Source organism: Argiope bruennichi, chromosome 1 (assembly GCF_947563725.1).
Source record: "Argiope bruennichi chromosome 1, qqArgBrue1.1, whole genome shotgun sequence".
Lineage (NCBI taxonomy): Eukaryota > Metazoa > Arthropoda > Arachnida > Araneae > Araneidae > Argiope > Argiope bruennichi.
The window spans coordinates 78,614,756-78,632,550 of record NC_079151.1 but is presented as its reverse complement, the minus strand read 5'-3'; the positions used below and the strand labels follow the sequence as shown (position 1 = coordinate 78,632,550).

General features: G+C 28.6%; 1 protein-coding gene across 1 annotated transcript in view; it reads right to left on the bottom strand.

Moving 5' to 3' along the window:
• The window catches only part of LOC129966849 (solute carrier family 35 member F3-like), a 254,879-nt gene extending 244,294 nt beyond the window's left edge, over positions 1-10,585 (bottom strand). The window contains exon 1 of the mRNA XM_056081442.1: positions 9,730-10,585. Within this exon, the coding sequence (XP_055937417.1) occupies positions 9,730-10,081 (352 nt within the window). The 5' untranslated portion in view covers positions 10,082-10,585. The remainder of the gene's footprint in view (positions 1-9,729) is intronic.
• Positions 10,586-17,795: the final 7,210 nt, after the last annotated feature.

Genomic DNA, 17,795 nt, shown 5'->3' with positions numbered 1-17,795 from the left:
GAATACATTTGACGAATTCGTACGTGAAATTTGTATGTTCGAAGTGCTGCCTTATGTTTCCTTCTAAATTTCATTGAAAGGATTCCAAACTCATTTTGCCAATTAATAATCCAGAAATATCGGATTTTCCGACTCTAACTGTTGTAACAATATCCTTCATAGAAGTAGAAGTATGCTGACTTAGAGTAATAACTCTAGTCCTATTCCTAGGAATGATATCCATTTTTTTTCATACAGAAAAAAATAAGACAATTCATATAATCGACCACTTCCAAAACAGCCCTGAAACGAAACTGGCCCGATAATGCTCGATTATGATTGTACATGTACGATTTTCATGTAATCAGTTTAGACTAGAAGTAAGTGAAGTAAGCATTCATAACAAAATGTATATGGAACCGTTTACAGACAGAAAATTTCTGAGAAAGAATTAATTTTATAAAAAATGATGGTTGTTCCAATTAATTTACATTTAACTGGGTGCTTTAAAAATCCACCAGTTATCCGGAAAAATTGTTTCAGTTAAGTCAAATCAGACATAAGATCATGATTTCTTCAACAAAGTATTTTTACGCAATAAATTGTGACATATATAGCTTGATATTATGTTAAAAGATCTGCACTATTTTGCATAGTGCGTGCATAATAGCCTAATGCATTCGACTTCCATTGCATTAGGCTTTTACACCATAGGGCCATTAAAAACTTAATTGCCCAAAGCTAAGTGTCTTTTACAATAATTCCATTTCTTTTTCTTATTCCCATATAAATTTTAGAGATGCAAAGAAGAATGTCTTTCCTTTAACTTTAATCAATGAATCATAAATTTAATTCTTGATGAAATGATAAAAATGGTTTTAACTTTATTGCAATAATAAAATCTAATGTTGAAAATTATACAAAAATAATTTTAGAAATTTGGAAAATTCGTCAAGAATCTTCATGGGAATCAAGTTGATATTACTTTTTTTACTTTTTAAAATGATGCAAAAAACAATTTAATGCAGTAATAGTTTTGAATTATCGTAGAAAAATACCAAATCTCGCTTAATTTCAATAGCTGAATTCTAATTAAAATTTCAAAAATAATCATTATGAATGCAGATTTCCATTCTCCAAAGTATATCTATGAAAAATTTCGTAGCTATATGTCACTCATGCTGAACGACAATTCGCACGCCCACTTTCTTTTTTATTATTAGTAGAAAATATAAGCATTAATATCATATTATATAAAGAGGGTAGAATTTTTTTCATAAAACTATTTAACTCAATTTAAACAAATAAAATAGCATAGAAACAGAGGCTCTATGCATTCATAATCTATTACATTGGTAAATTTATCGAAACCCGATTTATCAGTTTCAGATTCAAAATTTATGGAGAATCAATTTCGAAACCTATATCCGATTTACCGAAATGAAATAAAATATCTTCGTGGTTTGCCTTCTTTCTCCTGAGTAGAATCAAAGACCTACAACAGTTTGAACGGAAATACCCACACTTAGAACGCAATGCCTAATTGATAGAAAATATCGAATACTCATTATGTAAGGAATTAGGAAATTATAATTAACTGCCAATGCTGAAAGAAAAATTATATTGATCATCATTAACGAAGAGTTACAAAACATTGTAAACAAATTTCGAAACAAATGACACTAGTATAAAAATTGTGAAATACTCTGCATCATCAGCAAAACAATGATGGTAATTTAAGCAGTAGATGACAGTACCATCAATTTAAATTCAATGTTCTTATTTATATAATATCAGAAGTGTGTTATAGTAATTTTTATAATAACTTTTATATAATATTTTATAATAACCTTTATGTATATTATAATAATTTCTTTAATATAATCTAGACAAATGTCAATAAACATTACTTTAAGTTAAATTAAATTAAATTTTCTCCGCTTTATCTCTCTCTCTCTCTCTCTGTCTGTGCGTGCGTGTGTGGGGGGAGCGTGTGTGTGTGTGTGTGTGTGTGTCCTAAATATACCAAGATTCATCAAAGAAACCTCTTGAAAAAACATTATTTCTTAAGCTTTACACTCATTAGTTTGCTTTTCTTTGTAATATACTTCTCATGCATTTTAAATATGTTTATTCTTTTGGAAATTATGTATTAGCACTTACATAGCATTATTTTAAGTCTTTAAAGTTGGAACATTTGTAAAATTATAATAAAAACAGTCATTGAAATAAACTGCCTTTGAAATTTTCATTGAAATGAAAATATCGCAGTATTTTGAACTAATAAAAATAATGAATGTTCTTTTTAATCTTGTTCTCGTTGATTTAATTAACGTTAAATGTTCTAAAAGATCCTGGCTTGAACTCCCTCCTATATATAATTGCATTTACAGACCATATCTTTTATCCTTTCTTTACAATTGATTTAAATTTTTTATGACATATTTATGTAGGTTTTTATTTTTATTTTGTAACTAGATACATCAAAAAAAATAATTGCTTACTTATCTATGTTTATTTTTTAAAGCATGTTTACTTTATATTTAGACTAACCTGAAAAAAAGTAAAATTTTTCATACCAAAATTATTGTTATTTTAGATTGACAGTTACAAAAAAAATTAACTAAAGCGTCTGTTCCCCCCAAAAAATGGATTGGACTCTTTTTTTTTTCTTTTTTTTTACTTTAATCTTTTTAGTCTCACATTTATCCATTTTAATACATCTAGCGTTGAAGTAAAAATATATGATAGACGCGGGAAAAGAAATTTTACTTCAATTACTGGAAATCATGTATGCCTAGGAATATTTAAAATGAAATATGCCAGGTCGAATCCCAAAATCAATAGTCATTAGCAAGCCCTTTCCTAACTGGCACTGCGGGGAAAAAAGTTTGGGAATCTCGGGAAGAATCTTGTGAAATTCTTGCTCGGCATCAAAAATTCAAAGCAAATAAACAAAAGAAACCAAAAATCCAACTATGAAATGAATTTTGATTTATTTTATTCTAATTAAGGATAATTGATCGATAGTACTTCAGGAACTAGAATAAAGAAAGTGTTTCTGTTGAATCTTTTTAATTAAAATTAATTGCATTAATCAGTCGTCTGCGAATTATTTTTAGCGGTGATTTTTTAAAAATGAACCTTCTTTATTTAAAACTTAACAGCTATATTATTCAAATGATTTACAGTCTTTCTTAAATTTTTTAACAATTTTCCTCGTACTATTATTAAATTTAAAATCTATATTATTTAGATGATTATCTATTTTTCAATATTTCTTTAAATAATATCCATTGTCATACTGTTAAACTTTACAATAGCACTTTTTTCAGATGATTAACTAATTTTCGCAATCTTATTTTACAATTGCTATTGAACTAAGTAGCTAGATAACTTAAATGATTGGCTGTTTTTCAGGATCTCTTTTAGCAATACTGAAAATATCACTGCTAAACCTAAAACAATTATATTATTCAGCCTATTCTTCATGTTTGTTAACTAAATAATAGTCATCGTATTGTTGAATATTTTAATAATACTCATCATACTGCTCTTGAACTTAAGTTATATTATTCAAATTGTTATTCATGACTTTTCAGGATTTCTTTTAGCAGATTATACTGCCGTTGAAAACAATTTTATTATTTAGATTATTGATTATTTTCAGGTTGCATTTTTTTTTGCAATTATCATCATACTGCCATTAAAATGATAACGTAATTCTCAAAGTAATTCCGAGAATTTGAAAAGTTTAATAAACTATGCTGCTTAGTTAGAATATTTAAGATGTTTATTTGATTATTTATCGTGATTAAATAGTAACTAGTTATTATAAAACTCTTAGGCTCTCATATTCCATAGCAAGCACAAATGAAGAAGGCTTGATTCGTTTATAATGAAATTATTTCATGATATACAACTTTAAGATTCTTCTGGTAAATGGCTGTAGAGTCAGGAAAAATAATCTGGTATTAAAAAAATTTGTAACAATGTGTTGTTGCATTGAACAAATACAATGAAACATGTAAATTCTTCGCGCCCAAACAAGTTCCACATTATTCCATTATTCAAAAAGAAGGGGTAGATTAAAAATATTTATTTCTAATTAATGACAGTAAATAGACAAATTTCTTCACTTAACTGAAGAAATTTCAAATGACACTCATGTTGTATTTATTTATATAGCATGAGTGCCATTCGCTTTAGAAACAAAATAATCATTTCTTGCTATAGGTGAAGCAACTAGTTCCTAGTAAACGAAATGAAGATAGAGAGATAAGCATTCTGTAACAATTCAGTCTTGCAAATTTTGAATAGAGTTGACATAATTTTAAGCACATTCCATGCCGTGACTTGAGATATTCTAAGCTGTTTGCTTCTACTGTCTGTGCATCTCTTATTACTACATCTCAGAGCAGTAGCGATACGCTCAACATTTTTGTTTGATGTTCCCACATCAAACAAAACATCATGTGGGCTTCTTCATTTCATAACCAACTTCAACAAATTTTTTATACTAACTGTAATCAGAAACTAACTGACCAGACCACTGCGGCAGCAGAACTGGCGGGATCTGTGGTTGAGTCCTAATTGCCATCACAGCTCATGGTACAACCCTTCTATTGAGGAGTACGTCCCGTTATCGATGGGAGGTAGCCAACCCTCACCTCTTTCTGTATCCACCAGGGTGGCGAGAACCAATCACCATACTTGAAGCTTCTCATCCTCATTTTTGGACTGCTCCCCTGTGGGAGTTGTACTAACTGTAAATTTCTTTACGAAGAGGTAAAATATAAGCTGTATTGCAACAATTTATTTACTCTTTCTATGTCACAATATACAAAATAACTTTTCCTGGAGCACCGCCCTTCTCTTGTAAATGAGCAGAAGAGACCTTTGATAAGGATTATTAGAATCCAAAATATAAAATTTTAGGATTTTCTTCTATCTGATAATGTATAGTATTCACTCTTATCTGTTGTTGTTCATTGGAAATATATAGCTTTAATCTGTTTCTTCTTTTTGAACAACCTTGAATAGGCTTTATCGGCTTATAGCATTTAGTGTCAAGTAAAGAAGCATATGTGGGGTGAAAATGTATATTCACTTTCACTCAGTGCATTGTTTTAATCATGGATATGTAAGCATATTAACTTTAGATCCTGCACTTAGAATCGTAAAGACACCAATTCAGTGTGAGACAATCAATAGCGGATTTAAGTATTTTGCGACACCAGACAATTCATATTATGAGGTCCTTCTTTTAATGAGTTAGTTCTGGATTAGTTAGTTTAATTAGTTAGTTCTGAGTTTAATGAGGATGTTCTGTTAGTTCTTTTAAGGAGTTTAACATGGAGATTTTTTTTTAGATTAATATAATGCACTTGTTATTTATCTGCAATAATTCTACACTTTATAACATTTTCGTTTGCACTTAATAATTTTGGAGCAGAAGATCGATTTTATAAATACTCTTAACAATTAAGCTAAAGCAATGAAGCAAATAGGAAATTCATCAATCTTACTTGATAAAACAGTAAAAGTTTTCCAAGATTTTATCATTCATAAAATTTTCATTTTTTTTCAAACTTATTTATTTGGCAAAACGAAAAATTAAAAAATTTTAAGTAACCGGTTTGCGACCTACTCTCAGCCTAGCAGCCCTAATATACAGACTCCTAATATGCTATAATAATATAATTAATATATTTGATATTCTTAATTAATAAGATATAACATAATATATATTATATAATTAAGTATAATATTATATAATTATATAATATTATGCTTAATTAATAATAGACAATTATATTTTGTTATGCTTAATTAATAATATATAATTAATATGCTATTCTCAACCAACCTTAGTCTGGTTGGAAATCCGCCATTAATAAGTCAGCCATCTGACTCTCCGACCCGCCACGAAGGCACACGAATTTAAACCATAAAACTGAATGACCGGACCTCCGCAACAGCAACACTGGCGGGAACTGTGGTTGAGTTCTAAGGGTCATCACCGGCCACGATACAACCCTCCCCGAAGGAAGTACGTCCCGTCATCGATGAGAGGAGTCAGATCCCCCACCTATTTGTGTACCCTCCAGGATAGCGAGATCCAACCACCATGCCGGAAGCCTCTCATCCTCATTTCGAGGTGTCCTTCCAGGGGTTGCGCCATTAGTAAGAACTAACATGCTACAAAATGTTTAATTAGTTTAGTCATTTGTCTAAAAGTAGCTATATTATTAGAAAAATTGTTATTCTTAACATACACTCAATCCCCCAAAACATTAGAATTGTAAGTATCGATTTCATTAATAGGCTTTGTATTTTTTTACAAATTTATTTATTTTTTAAGTGACCGATTTACGACCCCTAGGCATAAGCGACTTTAATCAGCTGCCTACTTTGTCTAGTTGGAAAACCGCTACTGGAAGAAACTGATATACTACGAAATCGATATTTATATTCTGCAGACTGCGTTTAGACAATCTGTAGATTGTAATTTAGTAGATTAAGAAAATGTATTTTTTTTTACAACCTTATTTATTTGGAAACTAGAAAAGTAAAAAATAAAAATTAAGAGTTTGATTAGCGACTCGGTCTGAGCTTAGCGGCCCCCTGCAATTGCCTAGTTTTTCTAGTTGGGAATCAGCCACCTGGAAGGAGTTGATATACTACGAAATGACCAATCAGTTTTAGTCATTAATATAAAAGTCGCTACATTATCGACAAAATTGTTATTCGAACATACACTTAATCCCATACATCGAGCCATTAACAGTGTCTGCCGAAAAAAAAAATGAACTACACTCGCTGATTCTGTTTGGAGGAGATTTTGTATTATATTACTTACTAAACTCATCGAATACATCATTACTGGCCACTTTATGATATTTTTCAGCATATACACAATCATTTACCAATACGACTTAGAATAATTCCACTAGAACCACAGTTCCACTTTCATTTTTTGAGCATGATATACAGAAATGTTTGAAGAGTCCCCCCTTTTCTTTTAATTAGAATTCTATTATCAACTGATATATAAACGGAAATAGTTATACAATCACTTAAATTGAATATTTGGATAAAAAAAAGGTTCTCGTACCACTTAAACATGATGAATAACCACCTTTGATGAAATAATGGTGGCAAGACGCATGGAACTCAATCTTGGCTTATGGTCATTTTGCACAAAGTAGATATTTTTATTAATAAACAACAAACAAGTATCAATTAATTTTTATATGAGGGCTTTCCTTATTCTTTTAAGATAGTTTTATTTTCAATGAATGAAGACGTTTATTATTTCATATTTATAATTGATGAAATAGCATTTTGAGCAGAATCTTTTGTTTCAAGGTTTTATACAACTGCTCAAATTTCAAAAATTCCACAAGAATATTTACTATATTACCGATAAAATATATTTAAATAATATTATTGAGATTACTTTTAATTGATATTGGGGATTTTTTTTATAATTTGCTTTTCTTCGCATTATATTTGTTTTTTTATTCTGAAGCTCTTTTTAAATTTTAAAAAATGATGGTTCCTTTTGCGGAAAAAATTATAATAATTATTTCTAATCATTTAATTTGTCAAATTATTAAAATATTCTTAAATAATTAATAATAATAAATAATTAAATTCTATTTAAATTCTTAAGTTCTTTAGCAATTAAATTCTTCTATTCTTTAAATAATTAAATTTTATTTATATTATTTTTTTATTTTCATTGAACTGGCAGCAATAAAATCTGATGTAAATATTTATATAGCTTATGGAAATATCCATACACAGTTTGAAAGACATCTCTTTTCATGAATAGATCTTTCTTCTAAAGGAACTCTAAATTTACGGAGTACATGAATAAATAAATAATGAATTTTCATTGAAAATATTGCTGTATCTGAAAAGTTCTAACTCTATTCAATGAAATAATGCTACCATAAAATACAACTGAAACTTGAATTAACTTAATTTGAATATTTCAAATATCTTGGATGAAATTGTTTCAAATTATAAAGCTAAAAAACTTTCGCAGAAGAGCTAAAAAAATATGGTTGCCCATATTTTCAAAGTAATATAATATGATTAGATCAAACAAAAAAATATTGATGTCCATATTATGAAACATAGAAGAACATTCTTCGGTCATAAAAATGCAAATATGAAGAGCAAAGCATACGCACGAGGGGAAAAATGATGCACTCAATCATTCTATGCTTTAAAAGTTCTAAATTGATACTTAAATAGATAGTCTATAGTTGCGTGAGATGATTACTTTATATCTCTACTTACTCTTTTCCGGGAAGCTTTAAATTCTAAATTTTGTTCTTGAAATAAAGGTCAAACGAATAAAACTGACCGTCCTCTTTCAAAAGCTTCTTCGTCTAAAAATTGAATAAAACTGCCGGGTTTCAAATGAAAGTTACTTAATTAGGATAAATTTCCTTAACAATTTTTTTGAAGCATTTATGCTTAAAAAATTTTCAGTTTAAACATTGGAATGAAAATAGTTTCTTAAAAGATTATTAGCATCATTTATGAAACAGTTGGAAACCATAATGTCTTCAATTGCATCAATCAATTAAATACAATTTGCTATCGACGATAAACAACACAGTTTCAAAAAGATTTCTTCAATTGATTTACATAAATATTATTAAAAACTGAGCGAGATTACTTTTGTCAAGCTTTCTTATATTTTATGAGTTATTTCTAACTTGAAAAAAAATAATAATAATCAATGTAATTTTACATAATAAATTAAAATTAATATACTTATTTTTCAAAAGTTTACTTCAAAATGTTTTCTTCGGAATCTAAACGCTTGTTTTGGGTTTTGTATTTCCAACAAAGAATTTAAAGCAGATTATATTTAAAACAACTTTTGTTGTAAACATAAATTAGACAAAAAATAATCACTCAAAGTTGATGGTGCTTGAAATCAATAGTTACAAAAATAAATTAATACCTTGACTGCCGTGTCAGTCACATTCGCGTCACAACAAAAGTTCTCGGTCAATGTACAATTTGATGCGAGTAAACAAGCCAATGTTTAGTTTATATCTTCTTGTTTAAACATGTTTTTCAGAACATGAATCATTTGTGATTCATGCATATTTTTTAATTAGCTATTTTCTTCTCTACTACAATTAAAAGAACAAATAAATAAGCGTTTTATTAGATAGTGATCCGAATCACAGGCATCGATCACAGCAACAAACGCGTTCAAATAAACAAAATAAATTATGTAAATAAAATTAGCAAATAACTTCTAATGTTTTATTTAAATAAAAAAACTCTTAAAATGTCAGTTGTAGAGATTTCCAAGTGTAGTCCTTTCTGCTCTTCTTATTTTCATAATAAGCTGGGAAAATGCATTTTTACCCATTTTTAAATGTTTATAATTTTTTTTTCATAAAATATGCTATATTCTACTAATAATTATTGTTCTTTGGTCCCTTTAATACTGGACGCTAATGTAATAACCAACAACAATTTTAACCCATTCACTGCCATTTACGAAATATCCCAGGAGAAGTTGGGGTAAAATTAAGCGTTTATGAATGTCGCTGACAGTGAAGGAGTTAATTATGAAAATCCAATATAATGCTCAACTTTAATTCTCGGTTACAAGAGTTTTTAATATTAAACTCAATTTACAAACGAATATAGTTTCCTCTTCCCTTCACTTTAAATAGTTCTGAATGTATTCAAAACATTCTGTCTTACCTGGCTGTTGATCATTAGGAGTTGTAGGAGAAAGCCCCAACTGCACACCTTCTGGCGACGAATTTTCAGGTGACTCTAGTATAGGCGATATGTTTCCATTAGGTTTTTTTGCAGAGAAGGTTCTAAAGTCAGTCACGTCTGTCCTATGCCTGTCACTAAAAATGAGACTTTTTGACATAGGTATTCGCCTCGGACTTTCCATCATAGTATCTGAATCATCCGCAGTGATAACCACCGCGGGTGGATTCAGATGATGCTTGACCGGTGTGCTGTCCACTGTGGGCAGTCTCAAGATCCTCGTGTGCACTTTTCCTTCGTCGTGGGACATACTGTTGCATACACCAGCAGTCATAGGAACTGCTTTTGGAGATTAATTTATTTTCAATATCTCTTTTCAGGGACTTATTTATTTCTAAGAAAACTATTTTTCACTCTAAGTTAAAGTTATTTTCCAGTAATCAATTAATTTTCTTATGGCCATTGTTTGCAGGTGTGTGAAATCGCAAAACCAAGAAGTCGTCACCGTCATTGTTCCTTTTTTTAATGAAATATAATTCATATTGATGAAACGGATATTCCAAATTTAAGTATATTTTTTACAATTAATAAGTGACGTATTTCTTTTAAAAATTGAGAGAATCAGGAATTTTTTAAATTATCAGTAAGAAGTTAGCATAACAGTTTTACTCGCCTTTCATTTTCTTTGATTTCTAGGCTTCCTTTATAATTTTTCTTATTTTCATGAATATGAATTAAAATTGTTCAATTGAATTTTAGTTCCTATTAATTGTAGTTTTTCGAACTGTATGATTTATTGTTACTCATATAATATTCATATAATTTATTCTTTATAATTCTTTCTAAGTAAGGTCTTTTAAAAGTAACAATTCATTAGAACAACTATTAGAAAAATATAAAATATCGAAAGCAAATCGTTTTTAAGTATAAGTTCACATTTTCCTGAATATCCTTTCAAATAAGAAAAAAACTTCAAAAATTTATGATAAGAATATATTTTTATCGCCATTGTTTATATTTAACAGAAAAATATTCTTGAATTTAAACTTGACAAATTCAGCCAACACATAATCTTTTTATATTATATCTTTTTATCTTTTTATAAAGATACTTTTATCTTTTCTTCGAGTATGTTTTTTTTTATCTTTTTTTGAAATGCAGTTAGTCCACAAAAAGGATTTGTGATCTTTTATTTTTTCAGGATTTTCAAGTAAAACCTAATATAAAATACTTCTCAAATATTATGAATTACATGTCGATTCTATATCTCAATTTTCTATTTTCTTTAAAATTATAATCTATTCATTGAATGAGATTTTTCCTTTCTATTTTTCATGTTTTATTATGACAAAAACGAAGTCATGATGAATATGTATATAATTCTTTTCCAGATGTAATTACATTTGTATCAGATATCTAATTTCTTATTTTTATCATTACATTTGATTATCAGTCAAAGCTATCTTCTAAATAAAGATGAAAACAGCAGTGCATTGCTTTTTAGACTTCTTTTGAATTTTGTCGCAACATTTAACATTGTCTGAATAAAATACTCGCTCTAATTTTAAAATTCTGAATTATCGATTTCAAACACATGGAAAATAAGGAAATAATTCTACCTACCCTACTTTACACAAGTAGCAGGCAAAATTGTTTAGCCATTCTGGTACTCTTTAATCCATGTGGCAGTACAAAAAAAAACTAAAAAAGCATGCCGAAGCCGTAAAAGGTATAAACCTATTAGTTTTTCAGGTTCAAAAACACAGAAAGATTACTCTCTGGTCGATTGTGACGAAATAAATGTATAAATTCCATTTGCCTTTCGGTATTTGGACGGGCTTTTAAGCAAAGTGAGTTGTTGCACGTGATGCACAACTACAAGAAGTGAACGGAATTGCGTCACGAGTGCAGCTAGTAGTGGACGACCCATGCGGTCAGCAGATCGCAGCGGCTGGATTTTGACGGATAGCGGGTCGATTCGCTGCTGCTATTGGATACATGTTAGACACCTCGTGACTAAAAATATCTCGGTTGCCTCTCTTGGCGAGAAATCGTCTTCTCAGTGGTGCCAAATATGGATCATGGCATCCTCTCTCAAGGGTAAATTAATAGTACTCAGGGTCCCATGAGTTCGTTTACATTTCAATAAACCATAAAGCAAAGCTAAATTATGCATTACCTGGAAGCTTTAAAAATAGAGCACAGCATAAAAGCTTTTGAGTTATCCTCAAAGAAAATAAGTGCAGTTTTGTAGTAATCATTTTTCTATGTTTGTCGTGCTAAATGTAATGTTTTTAATATACATAATAAAAAAATGTTTGCAATATACAATTATGTAGATTACAATGCTATAAATATTATTTTTCCACATTAAGTAACTTTTAATTGTATTATAAATACCAATTTGGAATAAGTTATTTGTTTAATATGTTTTCTAGTTGCAGATTAGTTATACCTTCTAATCCGTTGCAGATTAGTTATACCTGCAACGGATTTCTCTTATTTATTTTAGTAAATAATATGCAAATCTCGTTTAAATATCTATCCAAAAAAATTTTTGTAGTTTATCGAAACTCATATAAGAATAAAACAATAAAAGCTTCTTTAAATTAACTTTATAGTTTGTATTATAATAAATAAATATTATTTGCATTTACAATTCCTTATAAATTATAAAAAATTTTACTATCGAAAGTTTAAATACTATTCTGTTCATCTGTTTATTAATCCAAATTCGAGATTTTATCTGCTACTTTTGGTAAAATCAAATAATAATTTTGTATAAAAAAATTTTAACCAAGTGAATTTTATTTCTACTGTCAAATTAGAAGAAAAAAGAGTATGTGTTTATTTAGAATGTGTTTAAAAATAAAAAGTTGCTCTATATAAATATTGTTCAAGAAAGAATTATTATTTATTTGGGGCTAGCCGCTTTAGACGACTAGTTGATTCGCTGGAATTTATTGTTGCTAAAACTTTTAATTAGATAGTTTATGTAACTTGGTATTTAACAGCTTTTCCAGCAAAATATTTTTAAACTTCAAATTTTTTATAGATAAATAATGTATCCTGCTGTAGAAATTTTATAAAGTTCTATTAATTATGCAATGCATTTCCCTGATTTTCTACCATTATTTATATGCATTCAATTACATCACAAGAAAGACCAGCAGTGTTTAAAAATGAACGTAGTTTTTTTTACAATTACTTAGTTCTAAAATAAAGGTGAATTTTTTATAAACATTTAATAAAAGTATTTTCCATAAAGTATACGCAACTTGAAAAAAGAAGCTAATTTTTCTTATTCTCATAATCACCAATGGAAAAAAGCCAGGATGAAATGGCAATGGCAATAATGAAGACTATTTGCGTTTCTCTTCAACAATGAAATTTATTATTATAAAACACTCTTAAAATATTTTATTTGATTAAAAATAGGAAAAAATAAACAAAGTGTATGGTATATTTGAAAAAGCATTTTTTTTTTTAGTAATATGTAAAGTTTTGTGTAATATTTGCGTTCTGAGTTGTGAGACTTTCAGAAGCTAACGCGGAAAACAATAAAATTTCAATTAATTTTTGATTAATTAAAATTTTAAACAAATTGATAAGAAATGTACATTCCCACCCATCAAATTATATATTAGAAAATACGATAGTTCTAGGTCTAAAAGACCGGCTCGTGGAGAGCCAGCACACACACATACAGGGACACATATTCATATATATTATTTGAAGTGATATAGAATTTAATAAGCACATCAGTCAAAATGTATCAAACATTCAAGTGCTATTATAAATCATAAAAACATCTCAACTGTGTATAAACAGTGTGCTCAGTGCTGTAAGATTTTTATAAGTTATCGCGGAAAACATCAAAATTTCAAACAAATCAATACAAAATGCACATTCCCACTCAGCAACTTATATATGGACGAATATGATAGTTCTTAATCAAAAGGCCTATAACACACAGACACATATTGATCTTTATTATTCGAAATTATATAAAATTTAATAAAAAAATTATATAAAATTATATAAAAATTATAAATCTTACGTCAGTCAAAGCGCATCATACATTCAAGTGCTCAGCATATAAAACATAAAAACATCTCAATTGTGTATAAACATTGTATTCAATGCTGTAAGATTTTTAGAAGTTATCGCTGAAAACATCATAATTTCCAACAAATCAATGCAAAGTGCACATTTCCATCCATCAAATTGTATATTGCCAAATATGATAATTCTAGGTCAAAATGCTTGGCCCGTAGATCACTAGCATACACAAACATTTATTTATCTTTATTATTAGAAATGATATAGAATTTTAAAAGCACATCTGTCAAAGTGCATCATACATTCAAGTTCTCAGCATATAAAACATAGAAACATCTCAACTGCGTATAAACATTAGTTATGATGAATCATTCATTATGAGAAAAAAATATCTATTACTCAATTTCGACCAATGAGTAATAAACGTTTCAGTTAAACAACATCGGTCATGGACAGAGCCCATTAAACGCTGTTCTGCCTAGTAGACAGGAAGAAAGAATTTTTCTTGCGTGTGAGTGAGACTTCTACGAAAAAACGGAAATTTTGGGTTAGTTTGACAAATAGTTATTTGAACGTTAAACAACCTAACATGGAGCATTTATTATTTAGTCATGAAGATCTGATAAGCAATATCTTAATTATTTTAGTTTCATTTTTCAAAATGAACAGCATAATATTAGGATTATGCATGACTCACTGCAAAAAAAAAAACTCAGCCAAGCCGAAAGTTATTGTTAACATTTAATAAGAAAGGTTTAGTCCGTAAAGTAATTATCCTGTGTTTTTATGCTCGATTATTTCTTTTTATATTTTGAGACAATTAATGTAATTAATGGAATGTCTCAAAAAGATAGTATATTATTATCTATATAATGTGGCTTAGAAAAAAAAACATGATGGAAATTAAATGTGAATAAAAAATTCCAGATACAAATAAAGCTTAATTTTCAGCTACACCAATGTTTAAATATCAAAAGTCCTAGATGCCTCATACCTTAATCTTTGTTGAAGCTTGACATTTCAAGACTTTTAGAAGGAAATCGATTTCTATCACTTTAAAATTTGACAAATACAATTTTAGTTTCCTTCAAAAATCAATTTATGCAATCAGATCATTTTCAAGTAAATATAAAACAAACACAGTAATAACTTTATGGTAAAGCAATTTCGACGAAACAGAATTAATATAAAAAAAATAAACTCTTTGAAAATAAAGGTTTACACAAAATGATATTTAAAAAAAATTTAAATTTTTGTTTATATCTCTTTTAAATGTAAAACAAACATTGATTTTAGGAAAAAGCGAGTTCGATAGAATAAAGTTAATATAAAAATAAACTAGTAGAAAATATATGTTTACACAAAATGATATTTAAGTAAAATTCAGATTCTTTTAGTTTTCAAAACTAGACTCTTAACGGTTTAAATATTTGGTTCCTTTTAATATATCTCAAGTACCTCAGTTCGTTCAATAAATCAGCGGGAGTGATCTACCCGAAATTCCCTCGTTTACTCTAAAAAATATACTCGTGCATTATTAACCACAGGCCAATGGCGAACAACAGTAATAACAAATGAGCTTATTAGCATGTAAAATTCATTGACTTTTTTTGGAGGGGGAGCTCTAGGATAATACACAACAAAGAAGACACTGAATAGACATTTTGAACAGAAATTACAACAACTGTAGTAAGAAAAATCACTTACCAAATTTCTTTTATTTAAGTCATGGTGTTTTAAGTTATCATCTTTACGTGCTTGTGAAAGTGTAAACCGATATACAGATTGTTGACGAATTTAATTCCAAATTTTACAGTTATATATAAATTAAATGTTAATTTCTGGTACCAAATTTTATCCACTTTGCTCTCTTTATTTTGTATCAACTAATATTCGAAAACTGGACTGGACAGACATCTTCTGATTGGATTAAATCCAAAATTTGATTTTTTAAAAAATCTACAAATTCGGTGTAAAGTCGTTATTACAAATTTTGTCCTTCCGGATCGGAGCCCTTCTGAATTATACTATTCACAACCATAATTCTGAAAAGGAATTTCTCTCGCCCATGGAGGTCTGAAATGTGTAGATTCATAAAAATCACGAATTCGTAATTTTTAATAATTACATTACTTCCTCTTTGTATTCTTAGTATACGAAAAGAAAAAACAATCACAGTAAGGCATAGAAAATCGGTTTCCTATAGTAACCACAGCACAATATCTTTGCATATACTCGTTTGTCTTATATATATATCTATGAATGCAATTTAAAAAATAAGCTAAGGTATTTGCTAATTCATTACAAATGGCCTAGAAAAAAATCATTTGTGATGATTGATGTTCATGCCAGAAAATTTCGTTCAAAATCAATTTCTACAGTAATTGAAAGACAATTCATTCGGAGGGAGAAATTTCACACTGGAGAGAAAATCTTACTGGAAATTGATATGCTGTTAAATTAATATGCTGTTTTGAAACAACACAAATATCGGGTGGGACTTAATTAGGTTAATGTTCCATTTTCAAGCTACTAGACTGTTATCTTAAGATATTTTCCTAATTATAAACAATTATAAAACATCAAAAACCATCTATAGACAATAATCCATATTTTTTCACATAATCACAAATAATGTAATGTTTGTTGTGATATAAATTTATTAAATCTTTAATCATTCAGCAATGAATTTCACCCGTAATCCTGATAATTCAGATCTCTGAATTTAAGTACGATAATATAAATCAGACTAACGTCTCATTTTAAACCACACAAAGGCTTTTTGAAACGATCTTCTTAATGTTGAGCAATACTCTGATGACGAGGATGACAAATAAGTCACCTCTCTTTTTCTAAAATTCATACTTCATCTGAAGAGGATATTTAACCCCTTGAAATAAAATTGCTCCGGATCCATTTAAACAATAGTTCGTCTAACGAAAATAAGATCAAGCTCATAAATTCTCTCCCTCAAATAAGTATTCTGATGTCAGATCATCAAGTAATGACATAAATCAAAGAAACATTAAAGCGTAAAAAAAGCTAGAAAGAATATTAATATCATCAATGTTTATCTTTATAATCCACCTTGTGGTTATTCACTTTATATAATATTTTGTTTCTAATTGAATGATTCGTTACAAAAATAGAAGAATAAAATCTAATAATCATCTAAATACCGTCAAGGTCTTTGAAAAAGCATTCTCGCTCTTATGTAGTAAAAATAAGAATTCAGAAACCATTAAAAAAAACTAAACAAGAACAACGAGCAAGGATTAAAATGAATGGAAACCATTAATAATGAAACATATATCCTGATTACCTGGGTCCGAATATCCATCTTTCATTTTTAGAATTTCCCAACAAAAACACTTACATTGTTTTTAAAGATTTTCACAGGTTTCTTTTTCCTTTCTTTCTTTTCAGTTTACAGTTCTGTAAGAATGTATCGTTCTTTCAGAACTCTTTACGAGAGAGTATTCTAACTTACAAAACTTCAAACGCGAGTGGAATACAATATATCATTTCAGTCTAAAGAAGCCGTCACTGACCGTTCCCAACGATGATGTATTGCACTCAATATAACCAAAAGTATTCATAGTTCCTATTTTTTTATGGGAATTCTCTCTTGCAAAATTCGATGCAACCACTTCCTACTTTTTTGCATAGTAAAAATTAAAAAGATTTCAAAGTTACACCAATGCAATTTTTACCATAATAATATTATCAGATATGGTTTGATGAAATTCTCAAGAGGAAAAAATGAATAGTTTTAGCATTTACATTTTATCTTTGTCATTTTTCATAAAATGAGCGAACAATTATTTATGTAAACGTATTTTACTCGCTTCCCTTTTTCAAATTAAAACTCTTTACATAAATCATTATTGAAAAATTTCAGCATTTATAAATCGTTTGCGTTAATAGCGTTGAAAAAATAAACTATCTATTCACATGAGCTCTGACAAATATTTCGTTTATCTAAA